The 19,108-nt window shown below is 40.7% G+C and overlaps 1 protein-coding gene across 6 annotated transcripts in view; it reads right to left on the bottom strand.

Moving 5' to 3' along the window:
• UNC13B (unc-13 homolog B) overlaps positions 1–19,108 on the bottom strand; it is a 372,543-nt gene that overhangs the window by 17,767 nt on the left and 335,668 nt on the right. For all 6 annotated transcript variants that reach the window (XM_056806040.1, XM_056806038.1, XM_056806041.1 and 3 more), the window contains 11 exons: positions 16,835–17,062; positions 15,880–16,021; positions 14,539–14,708; positions 13,418–13,533; positions 11,587–11,750; positions 10,629–10,779; positions 8,989–9,057; positions 7,372–7,461; positions 6,831–6,962; positions 4,725–4,852; positions 3,970–4,055 (listed from right to left, as the gene is read on the bottom strand). In XM_056806040.1, coding sequence (XP_056662018.1) covers positions 3,970–4,055; positions 4,725–4,852; positions 6,831–6,962; positions 7,372–7,461; positions 8,989–9,057; positions 10,629–10,779; positions 11,587–11,750; positions 13,418–13,533; positions 14,539–14,708; positions 15,880–16,021; positions 16,835–17,062 — 1,476 coding nt within the window. The remainder of the gene's footprint in view (positions 1–3,969; positions 4,056–4,724; positions 4,853–6,830; positions 6,963–7,371; positions 7,462–8,988; positions 9,058–10,628; positions 10,780–11,586; positions 11,751–13,417; positions 13,534–14,538; positions 14,709–15,879; positions 16,022–16,834; positions 17,063–19,108) is intronic.

Genomic DNA, 19,108 nt, shown 5'->3' with positions numbered 1-19,108 from the left:
TCCACTTCATTTATCCATAATTTATCTGTTCTTCAGAACTGAAGTCAAATTCCACCATCCCCATGAAATATTAGTCTTACCTACTCACACCAGCCAAAAGTGTGGTATGGTAGAAAAAACACCAGAATGTGGAGCCAGAAGGCTTGAGTTGGAGTCTCAGCTCTGAACATGGGTGACTCATCTACTTGTCTGAGCCTCAGTATTATATGCATCACAAGGATTCTCAAATGCTATATAAACAGGAATTCTTATAGTGGTGATATGATGTAGTAATTCCCTCTCCCTTTTCTTCTGCTCCTCTACTTTACCTCTCATGTCTAGGCTGGACTGCATTTCCCACACTGGCCTCTGGGCTGACCTCAAAGCCCATAGTCCCAGTTGCTTGATATTCTTCTCTCCCTGGATGTCAAACATATATGATCAATTTGAAATGGTCCATTTTCATTTTCAATTTCCCTTTTGAACTGTCAGGAGTTCTATCTTTCTTCCAGCTACCCAGACTCAAAGGCTTAGTGTCATCTTGGATACCTCCCTTTCTTCTCAACTTCTACATAAAATCAAGCACTGAGCTCATGGCCCTAGAGCTTGGTAAGTAGCACTGCCCACATACAAACCTCAAGCATCTAAGGACTCTGTGCTGCCTTTGCCCCAAAGCCTTGGTCTCTATTGTTTTTCCTGTCCTAGAATACCCTTGGGCCTTTTTCTTCTATATTTATTCCAATTCTACCAAACTTTTAAGTCAAAATCTCATCTCCATAAAAGCTAACATACCCAAATTGATCTCCCCTTTCTTTGAGCTCCAGTAGTATTGATGAATTTGAACAGGCTATGAAAATCTAAGTTCATAAAATCACAAATTTAGTACTGAAAGTAGTCTCAAGAACCATCTAATTCAATCTGCCTCATTCTACAAATGAGGAAACTGAGGTCCAAAGGAGTGATGAGCCTTGTGTTGTGATTAAAATAGTGGAAGATATAAATTATAGTAGATATAAGAGTGGGTGAGTAAATTTGACCACAGAAAATATGTTTCACTACAGTGTCTTGGTTTTAAATTAAATATAAGGTGGTCGCCAGGGAATATATTTCCAGTCATGAATATGCCCAAGTCAACTGGGTTTTATAGAGATTTTAATTAATAATACAATAAGTAATTAAAGGAAAGAGAGAAAAAGGAAATAAGTATGAAGGGCCTTAAGCCAACATGGCCTCGACCTGAGTCTTAAGAGAGATCAGTCAATCAGTCTTTTATCACTCACCAGAAGGTCTGTCTAAGCAAGGATTCTAGTGTCACCAGGCCAGCTCCATCTCAGCTGACTTCACCAGAGAGAGTTCCAGCCAGAGTCCTCCTCAAAGAGAGATCCAGCCAGAGACTGTTTCAAAGGGCCTCTCTCCTCCAGAGGGACAGAGTCCCCTCAGAGGAACTCCAGCGAGACCTCCTTAGAGATTGTCCTCCAAGAGCTTCCCTTCTCCAGAGTCTCTCTCAAGAGATTCTTCCCAAGAGATCCTCATCAGAGATTTCTCCAAAAGGATTGACCTTCAAGAGTTCTGCTTTTTCTTATATAGGGGTTTTTCTCCTATGTCACCTCCCCTAAGTCCTTACATCTACCAATCACTGTAGACATTTTCTAAAGGACAACCCATTTTAAAAACACTGCTGGGTTGACTAATCCCCTCAGTAAATCTGAACCAGAGAAAACACAGCTGAGTTGACTAATCCCCTCAAGAGAAAACCTCTGAATAAGTTTTCACCTCTTTGCTCCTGGCAAGTTTACAAGTTGCCCGACCTTTATAGGTACCTAGCATCCCATTGTATCAATTCTAAAAACAGGCATGGCTCAAAGAACTCCCTGCCTCATCATAAGCATGGGTCCAAGTACTTTCATTGTTTAGCAAGGAGTTTTCTCCCCTAAAGCAGTCTTAAGTACAGGTGGAGTAGAGGTCCTCCCATTTCTGATCCTGGCAAGTTCTCACAGTCAAAATGGGGAATGTTCCCAGTAGGGAATTGTTCCAATTGAGAATTCCCCATTGGGGAAAATTTTTAACATTCACAAGTCTGAGAAATTTCAAGATTTACACTTGCCAGAGATCATTCAGGTAAAGTAGCATAATCCAAGCCCAATAATTCTAAATCCAGTGCTGCCATCACTGCACCAGAGCCTCTGAGTCTCTATCACCACCACCATTATGTAGGGTCCTAAACATACAATAATCTCTTTGCTTCACATGTCTATGTCCCGTAATGCTAACACCACGAGGAGGTACTATAAATACAGAATAATATGGAGGGCAGACATTTCAGGTCTTTTGAGGGCAGAGATTATTCATATTTGGCTTTGTATCACCAGGAATACTGCCTTGTATATATTAGATATTTAATAAATGTCAGCTGAATTGTTTTTTGAATTTTTTTTCTCTTTCACAGGACTGAGCATGGGACATTGTTATGTAGGAATATATGAGAGTCTAAAGCAATGAACCAATTTTCCCAGCATGCAATTTGCATAAGTAGCCTCATCACTTTATAGCCATATCATGTAAGTATTCAGTGAACCCTAAAAGATGGAGTGATAAAGATGTCCTACGAAGGGATAGTCAGTCAGTACCCTACTATATGTGATAGTTATGATCCCTCCACTGGGATTCTCATTGAATCCCACACAAGATAGATATCTCAATGGTTTTAGAGGCAGCCTTACCTAAAGGCTGGGTCCTCTCCTCCAAACCTTTGCCCTGGCTATTCCTGTCTCCCAGAATATCCTCCCCTCTTCACTCATTTATCCATAATTTATCTGTCCTTCAAAACTGAACTTAAGTTCCAACTTCCTAATGAAGTCTTACTCTTTCCTACTCACACCAACTGAAGTGTTTTTTCTTATATAAACTAAAGCACTTAATGCTTATACAATTAATTTGGTATAATTCATAGACTGCCTTATGACATCTCTTCAATATCTGTCTTAAATTGTAACTAATTTGTTTTAATGTACTTAACTTCTCATGTGCTTACATATTATCTCTCCCATCAATCAGACTGTAGGCTCCTTGCAGGTAAGAATCCTGAGTAATGTGGTACCATGGAAGGATTTATAGTCAGAGGACCTGGGTTCAAATGCCACTTTGACTCCTTACTGTAAATGTGACCTTGGGCAAGTGAACGTCACCTTTTGAAGTTTAAGCCTCTTCATCTGTACAATTAGGGGCTTGAATTAAAAAACTTTCAAGTAAAATGGAGAAGACCTTTAGCCATGCTTACATGTGTAGCTTTTAGCTCTATATCTATACTCCTCCTACTCACCATGGCCATAACATGATAGGGAAATGATGCTAATATCCTGCTTCTAACAATATTGCTCCACCTGAGACTGACACTTAAACCCATTCTTCCTTCAGCCCTCAAGGTTGCCCAAACCCTGCTTTTATCCTTATTCTACACTGAGAACTGGTTAGAAAGATATTTTCTGTCCCAGCCTACTATCTCAGACTAGGCATACAAAGACACACAAGTGATAGGCAACATCAGGACAGATGGACACAAATGGAAATAACTGGGAAAGTGTGTCTGAAGCTCTACTCAAGGAATCAGGAAGGAAGACCTTCTTGGCCTTGGGTTCTGCCGTGTGAGGTAGAGAGCTGAGAATGCAGCCTTGGGAAGATTGGGATCAGGAAATCCCCATATGTGCTGTTCTTCTGATGCACATTGAAGAACTCCTAGACTCTAAAGTCTCCTACAGTCTGATGTAGCCAAACCCTTGATCTCTTTCCCCTTGCCTATCATGGGACCCTCAATAATGATTCTATTGGCATGAGATTGCTATATGAAATCAACCCAGGATAGCATTGTCTCTATTCCATACAGCCACAGCCATAACAAATAGTAGCAGGTCTTTAAAAAAAATTTGTAATTAAAAAACGCATTTTAGCAGGTCTTGAGAATGGGGGAGCATGAAGGTGACTTTAGCTATTTACCTTCCAATGCATACTTCATGTCCTGGGCAAATAGATGCCACATCACTTCTGCACTGACCTTGCCCACATTCAGCTCCTGAGGGAACCTGGAGAATGAAAGAAATTTCAAAATTAGGGCATTATACAAGATCTGCTTGGTTCTGTCACTGAGGGCCTGGCCTGAGGGAGTTCTGAAAAGAAAGATTCAGGTCAGGGAATGTATAAATCCAGTGAAGAAATTAGAGGTAGAGATAGAGGAAGTCTAGGAGAGGGGAATGGAAAAGAGGGAGGTAGAGAGGCCCAATTTGAAGAGAAGTAACCTGGGGAGAGAGGAGGGGCCTAGTCTCATGGAAAAGGATACTGAAAGAGGAAAGGGAAGGCCTCAAAAACAAAAGGATATGATACCCCAAGAGAAAGAAAGGAAGGAGGTCCTAAGGGGAGAGAAGGAGTATAGTGAGTGCCACATTATTGAATGCAGTGAACACAGAGTCACTGATCATCCATGGAGCATATCTAGAACATATAACCCAAAAGGCCTCTCACCCCAAGGTAGTTGGTTTAGTCAAAAGGGGAAGGAATACCTATGGCATCTCTGCACCCACCTCAAGCCCTAGTCAAGGCAGTTAACCAGACAGACACAAGGGATAGATGGACAGACAGATGGACAGGAAGAGGAGGCAGCACTGTAATCACATAGGGACAGAAAAGAGAAAGGCCATTAGACAGACAGTGGGGTTGAGTACAGCTCAGGTTTGGGGATGGGGGTGCTTGCTCACTGGTTCAGGACAGGTGTGTAGGCATTTTTGTCTTCCTCGATGATGGACACAATGAGAGTAATGAGCTTGGGCCAGAAATCCAGATTCCGGATACTGGGGCCTTGTTCCTCTGGAGGCAGTTCCTGTTTCTTATTCCAGAAATCATGGCATTATTATGAGTATCCTCCATTATACATGTACCTTTATATCCTCTCTTTTACTGAGGAAACTTCCCTCCCTCCTTAGTTAAAGAGTCTTCTTTTCTCTTAGAGATTCAATTCCCATAATCTACATCCCATCCTCTTCTAGCCCAAAGGGAGAGAACTCTTCTCTCCCATTGGTCCACAAAAGCTTCATCCCTAGATCCTCAGGAGCCCCCTTCAGACTTTGAGGCACTTCTACTGATCCAATTTCCTCCATTTAAATCTATTCTCTTCTTCTAATACAAAATACTGAAATCAGTATGCACAAAGGAAAATTAGAGCCTCAGGGAATAAGTTGTGATTATTTGGACTAGTCTAGGGGCTCCAAAATTTACAATGTGAAACGCCCACCATTCCTACAAATAAAAAAGATGGGGAAGGGACTATTGGTCCTACACTCAGATGTGGCCCAGAACAAAGGAGGCTAAATTTCCATAAAGTAATACTGGGTTTTGTGCTCTGACCCACTAGAAGGAATGACTAATTCCGTTCCACTCCCTTCCATAAGTCAACCTCCAATCCACAATTACCTCATAGTACATCTTGTCTCATGAAACTGTCTCTCTAGCCAGAGACAAATGTTGCAGCCCAGAAGACAATGGGATAATCCTTTGGATGCAAGAAGCAAGGCCTATGTGAAAGGTTGAGCCTGGACAACCTCAATGACAGGTTTGAAGAAAAGGAGGGCAAGCCACTCATTGGATTTGTTAATATGGCAGTGATGGCAAAAACAGTAAATGCAAAACCTTATCACAAATAACTTTAGAATGTTGCATGAAAAAACAGGAGTTGGGTCTATCTGATATCTCCAGTAAAGGAAAGAAACATGATAGAGTGAAAGACCTAGACCTGGCAGCGATCTCAGGAGTCATTTAGCCCACCCCTCTTGTTTGACAGTTGAGGAAAAACTGAGGCTCAAGGAGCAACAGAGGTAAGATTTGAACAACTCTAACTCCACAGAGCTTATACTCTTTTCACTATACAGTGAGCAAAAGAAAAGGGGGGAAATCACTCTAAGAAATGGAGAAATTGTTTAGGGTTGGAGAAGTGACTATTTCCTGGAATATTTTTTTACTCCACTAAGAGAAGCAAATCACTAGCCTTGGCCCTAGAGTGCTAGAACTATACCTGATAAAGGAAGGCTCTTTGAGGGAGTCACTAAAGTCCAAGTGATCCCAGCCTAATTATGGTCACCCATCAAGAAACCTACCATGGACTTAACTATTTTAGGAAATAACTCCATTTAGCAGACATTAGGAACTTCAAGATAGAAAAAGGCATTGCTACCCAAATTTAAAAGGCCATGGGAAACTTCCAAATGGTTTGGAAGTGATACTTTGTGAAAAGAGGTTCGCTATGGGTCAGAACTCAGAAACTAGGCTTTTAAACAAATACCTTCTTGTCTGAAAGGTAAAAGTCTTCCCAGAGTTAAAGCATCTCTCCAAAAGAGAGAGACCAAGGAAAAAGAATGGGGAGCTGTCAGGTATAAACAGAAAATTATTCAAGCCAAAGAAATCTCCAGTAAAGGCTCGAATCAATAAGGAGTTCTTCAATAACATCCTAAAGTGGAACCATTTAATGATTATAGTTCAAAGGACTTACTTATCTCAAGAATGAAAGAGAGCAGAAAAACTAGGTGAATTCTTAACATTTCCAAACCACAAGTCACTTTTGAAAATGCATTATATTAAATAGCAGTAATTTTTCGAGATAGTCTCAACCTAACCATATAAATCATAGATCTCATATCATTATCTGAGAGTTTAGAAGAAACTCTGAAGACTGAAATTACAAAACAATTAGTCCATATCCCTAGTCTGTGGCCACAGGACCAAGGGAAAGATGGATCAATCACCAATAAGAAAGGCAGGGAGTAGGGGTTAAACAGGGAAGGGATGGAGGTAGCATGTCTAGGACATCTCACTTCAGTCTGGTATTGGTGGCTGTACAGTTCATGACAGTTGTTGAAGATGTATTCATAGGTGGAATTCAGACAGGCCTTCACGCAGTCCTTCACAACCTGGCTGGCACGGGGTGGACTCTGAAGCTCTTGTACCTATAATGGATCCAAGGAACATGACCCTAGAGTGAGGCTCCAAATCACAGCTGATCCTGCTCGCCTGGGAGCTGGCTGGCACTCCTTTCTTTCCTTCTAAGGTCAGTCTTGGGAAGAGCTTTCTTTCCACTCCTCCTCAGACCCAGGCCTTCCTTTTCCCTCAGATACCAGATTATGCTGTTGGATGGAGACACAGGCCTGACTGTGGGGGATTTCTCAACCTGAGCTCTCATCTCCTTTGGCCTGTAGAGTGCAATGTTCCCACACAAAACAAGGCAGTGAGAGGAAGAAATTGGAAGAATAAGAAATTTCTCCTGAGTCTAGGAGTCTGATGGTGCCAGGCATTCCTGCCCAGCCAAGAGCCTTTACCTTCTCTGACCAATTTCCCGAACTAGTCTTAGACACTCACTTTCATTCTGAAGAATGTAATGCTGGTGAGCAGGTCTACAGTGGATTTCAGGTCCTGCAGCCTTTCTGGGCTCCCGGCGGGGAAATTATTCTACAATAATTATTATAGAAACCAAATGTAGGTAAAAATGAAAAATTCAGCAAGTAAGAAACATCAACCTAATAACTCTTTTGTGTCCCTAGCTGAACCTTCCCTAGCTCCCTCCTAATATACCTCTCTCTGCCTGCCCCTCCCCATTTAAGAGGGGAGGGATTCCTGAACCCAATACTTCCTTCAGAGAAGGGCTGTGATACAAACATTTAGAGCAATATAAGAATTTTCTTTCTTTGTATACACATACATCTTTCTGGCATTAGAATAGACTTAAACTGGAGGCCAGGAAATTGATACTAGTTGTTGTTGATGAGATTAGAAGGGACTATTTCACTGAAGCTTTATCTTATAAGTCATTTAATCTCATTTTGGGGAAAATGTTTTTAACTCTAAAAGATCAACCTACATGGCACAAGACACCATATCCTCTCAATTCTCAATTGTCCCTGCAAATTGAAAAGGAATAGCTTTGCATATCACTGGAACTTCCCTTCTTTTTGACTTTAGAGAGTACTTTTGCACTTGTATTTAAATGTTAGTGTGTCTGCTTTTTCTTGGAATTCACTACATTTTAAGGCAAGTAGTGAAGCCTATATTATTCAGTTCAATGGAAACTGGGGAAACTGCCTGGGTTCCCCTTCCTGCTCTATCTTGCAATCACTGTGAGGACAAACAGCACACATGCAAAGCTCTGGCCTGAGCCAAGCTTCCCCTTTTTTCTCTACAGATTAAGTGATATACAGATTTTGTTTTTATGTTCATCTTGTTTTTCAGTGTATAGAAAGGGGGAGAAAAAGCCAAATGCTTTATATCCGGGAAAAAAATAAAAAATAATGGTTTAAAAAAACCCAAATGGGCAAACTAGCTTAGTTTTCACTTGGATAGGGGATAAAGGGAAGACAAAGAGAAGGAAGGGAGGTGGGGTCTTTAAAATAAGGATTTAAAATCTGGCAACTGAGCCTCAGGGAGAACCTAATCTTATAATTAACCAAAGCATAGAAAACAATGTCAGAGTTAGGGAAAAGCTAGGTTTTGGGTAGCAGAACTATAGCATGGCTTAGCTAAACTCCACTTAACTTATACATTATGTTGTATTCTGTGGCTATCAGTGGCACTAGCCACACAGGTGGATGTAGTTCTACAGGGAAGGGTGAACAGCCAGCACATTTATAGCCTTCTAAATTTTGCAAAGTGCTTTACATAAGTTATCTTTTTTGATCCTCACAATGACCCTGTGAGGTAGGTGTTATTGTTAACCTCATTTTGCAGATGAGGAAACAGAGACTTAGGGAAGACAAATGATTTATCCATGGTGTCACAATATGAAAAGGATTTGAATTCAGGTCTTGGGGACTCCCAAAACCAGCACTGCATTTACTTGTACCACTTAGCAGCCTTCTGACCCCTTATATTGGCAGAGACACCTCCAGGTATGGTCTATCATTGTTTAGAATACTATACTCTTATTGACTATCCCCTTTTACTTGATACTACCAGTTGGCCAGGTTGGGATTCTCTGCTCACCCGGTATGTGGAGAGGTCAATTCGCAGTGAGTTATGCAGCTGGTCCAGCAGTTTCACGAATCTCTCTTTCTGTGGAAAGAGAGGAAACAAAGGCAGTGTTAATGATGGGGTCCTGAGATCTCTGGAGCACAGTGGTGCAGGGGAAGAGGAAGGATCCAAATGCCTGAAGGGAATAACGTTGGCAAGTTTACGAACAGATTCTTCAAGATTCCTGGATTTGGGAGCAGCTAGGTGGCTCAGTGGATTGAGAGCCAGACCCAGAAACAGGAGGTCCTGGGTTCAAATCTAGTCTCAGATACTTCTTAGCTGTGTGACCCTGAGCAAGTCACTTAACCCCCATTGCCTAGAAGCCTTAGAACCAATACACAGTATTAATTCTAAGATGGAAAATAAGAGTTTAAAAAAAAAAGTTCCCTAGATTTTCTTTTAGGTACTTGGGCAGTCTATTTATCTGTGGAACCTCATCCTGTTCATTCTGGGACAACTGAGGTACAAGGAATGGAAATGGCTTTTTGTACATATTTAGAAACAGAAGTCTAGTGTTGCAGCCAGTTTAAGGTCCATGGCTTCCCTCTCACTGCCTCAGCTCAATTCCTCAATAATGAAAGGAAACTAACTCCACATTCACCTCAATTTCTAATCAATAATACTGAGAGAATGATAGATTTCTCATCTTGGCCTCTTGTTCCCTGCACAAGACACTCCATCTTCCAACACTGGCCATTTTTCACTTATTGTTCTCCATATATGGAATTCTCTCCTTCCTCACCTATACCTTTTAGTTTCCTTGGCTTCCACTAAGAATGGCTCATATACATCAACCTGCAAGAATTCTTTCCTCATCCTCCTAATTCCAGTGGCTCCCCTCTGAAATTATAGCCAATTTATCTTTTATCTATCTTATCTGTACATAGTTGCTTACATGTGATTTCTCTCATTACAGGGTGAGTTCCTTGAGAGCCATGACTATTTTTTTTTATTTTTATTTTTAGATTCCCCAGGGCTTGGCAAAGGGTCTGGCAAATAGGAAAAGGCACTTAATAAATGTTTGTTGATTGACTTAGCTTGAGGCAAGCACTACAAAGGTCACTACAATGCTACTACAATGAGTTTCACTGGAACCCAGAGGCCATTGCTTGGTGAGTCATGAGTTAGTGAGGGAGTCATAGCTTTGGAATTTAAGCTTGGGAGGAACTAAAAGATCTCTAAGTTGGAAGACACCTCAGAAGGCACTGAAACCAATCCATACCTGACCAAGAATCTGCTCTACAACATTCTGAACAAATAGTCAGTGCTGACATTTTAAGAAGATGAGTTGATAGATTTAAAGGTCTTTCTTTCAATCTTGCTTGAACCTGTTTCTTAGTTTTTGTTTCTTATTGTTTTTGCTTAAATAATTTATGCTAAGATAATCCAAATGAGTAATCAATACAGGAAACATGTGCTATTCTGATTTTGTGTGTGCAAATATCTACATCTAAAACGAGCAAACGTCATCCACCACTCAACAGGAGACAGTGACTTGAATTCCAGACAAAGCACCTTAGGATAAAATAATTTCTATAGAATTGGTTTTATAAATACAAACTTAGTAAGTGATGAAAAACATGACACTTATGGATCTGTATACATATACTTACTCCAAAGTTAGAGGCTGCAAAACGGTCAGAGGCAGAGACGTTGGTAGAGGCTGTGGTATGGGCATAGTAAGCATTGATGTTGGCAAGCAGAGTGCTCATCACTGCTGGTACACCAGGACACATGTACTTGGAGGACAGACATGCAAAGTGCCTAGGAAAACACATCCCCCAAAGTTATACTGTGCCATGGTTCCTTCAGAAAATGATAGGATACTCTAACAAGGTCCTCCCGCAATTGGTTCAGGGTCACTTTCCTCAATCAGGCCAATGCCTTTCCATCTTATAGTGTAGTCCTGCCTGCTCAGAGTTGGCGCCTCTGGGTATTACTGAATCAGCTGCCTGACAAGTCTTACTTCTACCTCTAATCATAAACAGAAATTCTTGTTATAGGAACTTTAAGTAAATTAATCAGTAGGCTTTCTCCTTTTCTGCATATCAATTCCCTAACTTCATATTGGAGGCAAGACAGTAGGATGGATGGTTTTATACACATACACTTGCACATGAGTGTGTACACACACATAACACCCTTTCATAGATTTCTAGAATTGTTATGTACATATATATCCCTCTCTTTCCTCTTCTTGGTCCTGGAAACAGTAACATACATATACCTATTTTTTACCTTTCTGGAGTCAAAGGGACTATTATGTATATACTATCTCTTCATAGGCTCCAGGGCAATAAAACACATGTCCCATCACTCCTTTCCAAGGAGAGAAGTGACATACACATACTATATTCAGGGCCTTGGGAATAGTCACAAATATATTCCTTTTCCATTCTATGGGAAACAATGAAGAGGTTCACCAGAGGAAGGTTGAGTCAAAGGCTGGCAGTGCTGGGTGGTCTCAGCAGTGAGTTGCATCCACTCACTAAGGAGCAATCTACCCTGCCAGTATGACTTCATTAGCATTCAAGTAGTTAGCACCCCCCTAGAGTTCTGACTGAACCTCACGTCATGGCCTGGTATATTGATTCAATGCCATAGCGCATGGCAAATTCATCCACAATTTCTTGGGCTGTCTCATCAAAATAAACCTTCCATGCATCATCCCCTTTGGCCTCAGGGATCCGGACTCCTCCACTGCCCTGGATGTCTGTGAGATGATGGAACAGGTTCTGTAAGAGACAAAGGGAAGTACAGAATCTCATCTCCTTGAACTCTCTACAATTTGTGACACTGTTGAACCAGCCTTTCCTGAACATCCTCTTTTCCATTGATTTCCATAAAACTTTTAATTCTTCTCAAACCTGTATGGCTGATTCTTCTGTTTGCCAGGTCACTATTCTCCTACTATCAACAAAATATGGGTACTTTCCAAGCTTATTTTGGACAGCATCTTCTTGTTACAATCTCTTTCGGTGATTTCAATAGTTTCCATGGGTTCAATTATGATCTCTATGTAGATGACCCAATCATTATATTAACCCTATTCTCTCTCCTGAGTGCCAATCCTGAATTATCAACTCTCTGCTATACCTCACCAACTGCATGTTCTTTATGTATCTCAAACTCAAAATGCCTCAAGTGGAACTCCTTTTTCCCTTTAAAACTTACCCTTCTGTACCAAACCTCTCTAATTCTGCCAAAAGTAGTATCACTTTCTGTTGCCCAGGTTTGTCACATCAGAATCATACTTGACTCTTTGCTTCTCTCTCCATTTCTTAAAATTTGTAGTCTTGTTGACTCTCTCTCCACATAATATCTCATATCCATTCCCTCTCTCCACTAACAGAACTTCCAGTTCATATCTTCACCTATATCATTTTAATAGCATCTTAAATAATATTGCTGCTTCCAATCCTGCCTTTTTCCAATCCATCCTTGATATAGCTGCTAAATAGATAACCCCCAAATACAAATTTGATCCCTATTATTTCCCAGTGGTTTGATTAGTTGTCATGGATTCAACTAGCATTTCTATGCAAATAATTCCCATGTGTATTTTCTACACTACAGTATAGTGCATTACATTAACACTACTATAAAGTTTTCTGCCCTCTTTCCTTAACTCAAGGCAACCACAGAGAATCCAAATCTCATCAGAGACCTAGCACTCTAAGGAGGGATGACAAGGGGAAAGGGTCTAGAATCACACAACAAAGACCTTAACTGATTTTAACTCCAAGCAAAAGCTCAGTCCTTTTTAGTAGATCCAGTCACTGGCTCTGAGTTTAGGCCTTTGACATATAGGAAAAAAAGCTTTTTTGAATCCATGTTCTGGAAGCCAGGAGCTCTAGTGGCCACTGATGTGGCTGATGATGCAAAAAAAGAAAGCCCTGGTGTTGTCTCAGAGGACAGGAGCATCCATGGCGTCAAAAATGCAAACAGTTAGGCATGGTTAGGGTACTCTCTCTTATAATTCAGTGTGGCTAGGTGAAGTTGATTTGACAAATATGAATTTGGGAGACTTTCTTCTCCCCCCTGCCCCCCTAAAAAATAAAGCCCAGAAGAAAATCATTGTCAGTTGGAACTATGAAGGATGTAGATGTCCAGAGACATGAAATTTAGGGGATTAGAGAACTTCCTAGAAATTTTCTCCTTCTTGCCTAATTTCACCACAGAGAGCTCAGCAGACAAGGCTTAATATTGCTATATTGCAACTGGAAGACCAAGACACAAGTTAGTCAATCCAACATTACACAGTTAGTCACCAACACAATCAGGTCTCTAGCTACTTAGCCCCTTTTCTTCCCAGGATCACAATATTCAAAGAAATCTTGGGATTTCTTTCTAGGGAGGTGTGGTTGGGCAAGTAAGGGGCTCCTACATGGAGCTGACTTACCTCATGGAGACAGGTATATTGCACATGATATGGTGCTACTTTCTCTTCCCCCTTTATTTCCACACTGATATGCAGCCGGATTGCCCCTGAGACAGCAGATTTATCTGTCCTCTTTTCTAGAAGCGAAAGGAGATAAGAAAATGACACCCTCATAAACACCTAAACTGAGCAATACATGTCCAACCTTAGTCTATGAGTCAAAGGAAAGAAAAAGTCTTCTGGGAGGAGGACCAGAATCACAATCTAAAGGGAATAATCATACTTACAAAGACATGTCCTTCAATAGCTACCACTGATTGAGCATAGGTAAGCAGAACTGGAAATTTCTAGTTTGGATATCAAGGGCCCTAGGGGGCTTCTGGAACTTAGGGTAAGCCCAATCAAAGCTGACCCAAACCTCTCCTCACTTAGGTTATGATTATCATGGTTCAATGAGGCTGGATGTGTATGTACAGGACAGATGGGGAAATAGTCACCAGTATTCTACTAACTTAGCATTCTCAGTCTTGTCACTCAAAATATAACAGGGGGAAAAAGAGAGAATGGTATGGTGACAGGGAGAATGAGATGGTGATTAATGATAAGAAGAGTTGCTAGGCACCCAAAAGAATTCAGTCTCTCTCTTAGTCAGAGCTGGCTTGCTGATAGAAGAAGGTTCATAAAACATCCTTCCAGAGCCTACTCTTTCTAAGAAGACAAAACCCTTTGCCAATGAAGAGGCATTCCCAAACTACTCTCCCTTTCTTGGTTTCATAATGATGAGCTGCTTATGAGAATGAGGGTGATGGCGATAAGCACAAATGTCAGGTATCTATACGGAATACTGGTCCCAGACTGGGACAAGACCTGAAGGGGACAAGCATAGTCCTGAAATATTGGATCCAACTTAGCTGGTATGGGGTGGGGATGGTGACATACAGATTTGCTCATAGAAAATGTGGTCTCTGAGAATAATTTCCTTGCCAAGTCTATCAACTTCTGCCTCAGTGGTGGTAGAAGGGTCCCAAAGCAGCTTTCTGGCAAGTTCCTCCCCTTGTGTACAGAATACCTTGGGTCTATTCCCAAATAACTTCCCCTGGCTTTCTCTTTCTCTCAAAGGAAATTTGCCCCTAATTCCTCACCCAAGTTATACCAGACATCCATCTCGCCACTCAGGGTTCGCACTTCAATAATAGTTTGGCCAAGAAAGTCATCTGACTCCCGCTTCAGCCGCTGCTTCACTCTTGACTTGATGTCATCATCCTCATCCCATACTCGTACCTTGATTCGGTCTGAGGAGTTATGGCACTCACTGTGGGAGTAGCAAGAAGGCCACAAAAGAGAATTACCTAACATTCAGCACAGGTAACTAACTATAGGCTGGAATTTAGCTATCACCTTCTCTATTTTGCCACCTGACCCACCAAGTTACACAGAGCATCCCAGATGAAGGACACAAAAGGAAGAGGAATCAGAGAGCAATTTATCTTTCCTGATGTATTCAGTTATGTGTCAAACTGTCTTTCTTTGTTCCTATTAGAGATGATATTTCTTACTTACTTCCTATATTAGAGAATGAATCTTTCTAGTAGAATAGTCCTACCTGGAGCAGAATAGTCTAATTCCATTTAAGAGGACATATTTCCTAACCAAAGGGAATACAGAAAGAGCAAATGCCCTCTCAAGGCTTGGACAAGGATCTGAGTAAACTGTCTACTAGCCTAATCCTTTTATTGCCTTGGTAGAGAGGGGAACAGATAGGCTCTGGGGAGATCCAGGGCAAGAAAGTCTGTCCAGAGGTCAAATAAATTACTGGAAATCCCAGTGGGTTTTGGATTGTATCTAAGCATACTAGAAAGAAAGATCAAGTACCCGAGGCTTATTGTCCAACAACACTACTAGAGGTACTGGGAAAATGGGTTAGGAGGAAAGAGTAAAAGAAGAAAAACTGAGGAGAAATGAATTCCTATAACCAGAAATAACTTGATTCAGGAGGAGAGGTCTTTTGATTTCTTTTCTCTGAAATACTCCCAGAATCAGTCTTGGGATTGGAAGGGACTACTAGAGGCCATCTAATGCAACCAATACCTGAACAAGAATCTCCTCAGTAGCATTCTTGATAAATGGCCCTTCCTGTTTGGATTGCTATGGCCAGACTGTGGCCTCATTCCTATCACCAGGCAGTATCATAAAAGCTTTCTTGCCTAAACCAGGGAAGTGTATGCCTGGAAGTAATATATCTAGTAGAAGGAACTAAGAAAGAAAACAGTATTGGGCGTGGCCAAAATTAAGTACTGAAGAATCACCTTAATTTTCCTTCATTCTCTTTTTCCTTCCCAATTCTGATCAAGTCCTTAAAAAAAAAATAGCAAGAGAAGTCCTAATTTTATGGCAAAATAGAACTTTCCTTGTTCTTGAGAGCCCAACACATGAGAATTCTTGGTCCCACCAACCAAGTTCAAAGTTCTTTCCTGACCACTTACAAATGGAACTTCTCCTCCCAAACAGGATTCAAGTTGCCAAAAATGGTCTTTGTTCTTTTCTTTGTTTTTCCAACTTGCACGGTGACATAAGGATCACTGGAGCCAGTCTTATCTTTCGCCTGCAGACCTTGAGCACACACCACTACAACACAAGTGCAGGACAAGGATGAAGCTACAAAACATGATACTCCAGGCCCAGCATCATCCTAAAATCAGGCTCATTCTGGCCTGAAGAACAGTATGTACTGAGAAGCAGTTCAGCTGATATGGGGAGCCCAAGGTAGTAATTGGAAACCTCACTCAATACTATCTTTCCTTGTCTATGTTTCACCTTTCCCAAGGTCTGCTCTCCTCCCCCACAAAGGGGATGCTGCTCCTGGGTATCTTCCTTGCTTTTCTAGGAGGATGAGGAATTATTTCCTTCCTATAAGTCAACCATTCTCTCTAGTTCCCTTCAGCAAACAGATCAATTCCTAGTCTTTTGTGGGCTTTTTGAATAATAAAGCCCACACATCATCTTTCTTTCCTGAATTCTACATGCTCCACCTCTGTGCCATTTGATTAATAATTAATCATATTTTACCTCATCTCTTCTACTGCAATTTAATTTTGATAATATCGTTTAACTTCTCATTCATGGGTTTCCCTAAGGAGTAGATAAACTCCTTGGGAGCAATAACTATGCCAACTATGTCTCCCCAACAGGGCTCAGTGTTGAGCTAAGCACACATTCAGTGAATTTGTTATTTTTCCTGCCTTTACTCACTGTATCAACTTTTCCCCAAGGATCTAAAATTGTCTCTCACATGCCAACCCTTCCTTTCCTCCAGAAATTTTTTCCCCTATTTTTTTCGCCAGTGTTGCAGATTATATCCATCTAAGTCTTTGTATCTTGCCCATTCCCAACGTCACCTCCCTCTACTTCCTTCTGTCCCCTAACCCCAAGTTCTCTTACCAGTGATTGTAATCTTGGCTGACCATTTGGAGGTACCATCTAGCACACTCTGTTTCACTGTTTTCATCTGCTGGGCATGGGCAACTTTGCTTACAGTAAAGACATCTCGGATAACATCAAAAATTTCTGGCTTATTTCGCTCACGGATTTTCATGCGATCCTTCATTGCCATGATGATATTCTGAGTCCGGTCCTCAGCTCCATGCTTGGAGCTTTTCTCTGCTGCCCCTGAGAGGTGGCCAGAAATAGACAGGAAACTCAACTAACTTGTCCACCTGGAGTGAAGGACAAATTTCTGGCTTGGGGGAAGATTTATCTGAGGAATGAGACTCTAGACCTAATAAAACCACTCTTCTTCTTCAATTGATACCATAAGGACACTCCAAGGCAGATTTAGGAGACAAAGGAGAATTTGTTTCTGAATTAAAGATTAATCACTACGTGGCTTTATAGATATTCTCCATGCTGCTCAGCCAAGGAAATCAGAAAACAAGAGCTTCATTCTACCAGCTTTGTCCCCTTATGGATATTGACAGAAGAAAGAGATACTCTCTAGTCTCAGTGGCCTCAGTGAATGATTCAGATGCAGATCAGAGAGAAGGAATCTGTTTATGTGAGCAGAGCTTACAAATAAAAAGCCTGGAGTGGGCTTGGGGTATCACAACGGTAGCTAATAATGTAATCTGTCCTTGAAGTCATAATAAAGATTAATGTAAAAGCAGGGTACTCTGAGAAGCACATCTTCTGAACACAGTAAGGGGAGTGGATGGAATTGTTTCATACATGTGGACTTTTTGTCTCTAATGAGACTATGAGTTCTATAAGAGCAGTAATGACATTTTTCTTCTTGTCTACCTCATACCAAAGCCCAAAAGAGGGCTAGGTTCCTACTGGGCACAGCATACAAACTGGACTATTCCTAACCCCTGTTCGAGCGACCAAACTACCAAGAAGAGTGCCTGGAAGTTTAGAGGTAGAGACAGTCTAGTCTTTAGATCCATTCAGGTCAATTCATACCCGTGAGCTATGCTGACAGCTAAGACAGTAGGAACCCAAACATTTGGGAAGTAATAGAATTGAACTAATAATACAATTCAACAAACAGAAGCAACTATGGATGCCCACATATATTAGTCCTATATCAAAAATCTAAAAATTGAGACAATATCAGGTTCTAAATGGTTCTCTGATCCATTTTAAGTACTTGGTATCTAGAGAAACAAGAACCCTAAAAGTTTATTTCTATCATATTATATCTCTAATTGAAAACTTTAAATAGCTTGATAATGCCTACCATTGAAATCTGAATTCTTCAAGTCATCTTCATGGTCCTCCATAATGTGTCCCTATATCATTTTCTTGGTATTCCCTTCTACTCTTTCTTCCCTTCATAGGATCATTTAGATTCTGCTTGAACACCTCTTGCTATTCTATTATTATTTTTTAAATTAAGATGCATTGTTTTCATATCATAAGTCATTTCTCAATAAACTTTTCCCCTCGATGACCTCCCACCCAAACCCAACAAACTTTTCTTTAAAATAAAGAAAATTCGATTAAGTAAACCCAACTGACATGGTAATCATATATGACAGAGACTGTGCAACACTCCATACTAATGGTACACCATCTCTTCAACGAAATCTAGGAAATAATTTCCAAGATTTAGTTTCCTATACACCTTGCCTCCCCCATTAGACTATAAGTGCTATGAGCAGTGGGAAAGGATTCTTCAACTCATTAATATTTCAAATAGTCTATAACACAGAAACCCAAGTGAAACTTTCAACACTCAATCTCACAACATTGGGCAATGAAGGCATAAGCATCAGTTTCCTCTAAGGGCAATCTTCCTTGAATACTTTAGACATCTAAAGAAACACTTTACCAGCATCTACCATTATCTTTTTCTGACTCACTTTTCAGGCTTACATAGGCAAGAAAGATGGAGAAAGTCTATAATGGAGTCCTTCTTACTTGGAAGAGAAAAGGGACTGAGATTTGGTCTTAATTTTTTAAAAATGTAAACAGTTGGGTGAGACTTGCATGCTCTCATGACAAAAATAAAGAAGGAGGGCTAGCGACAAGAAGCCAAGAGAGGAGCTGAGATTGGCCTACCTTTTCTTTGACTCCAATGAATATCAGTGGTAAATTCTATCATGAGACTTTAGAAGCCTCTTGTAATTTCCACATTTGCTATTTTTACCATCTACTTGTTTTAAGTGTTACTAGCAGTAAAAAAACAACAACAATAAAATCCTTAGAAAATCACAG

Source organism: Monodelphis domestica, chromosome 7 (assembly GCF_027887165.1).
Source record: "Monodelphis domestica isolate mMonDom1 chromosome 7, mMonDom1.pri, whole genome shotgun sequence".
Taxonomy (NCBI): domain Eukaryota; kingdom Metazoa; phylum Chordata; class Mammalia; order Didelphimorphia; family Didelphidae; genus Monodelphis; species Monodelphis domestica.
This window is presented reverse-complemented; position numbering and strand designations above follow the sequence as displayed.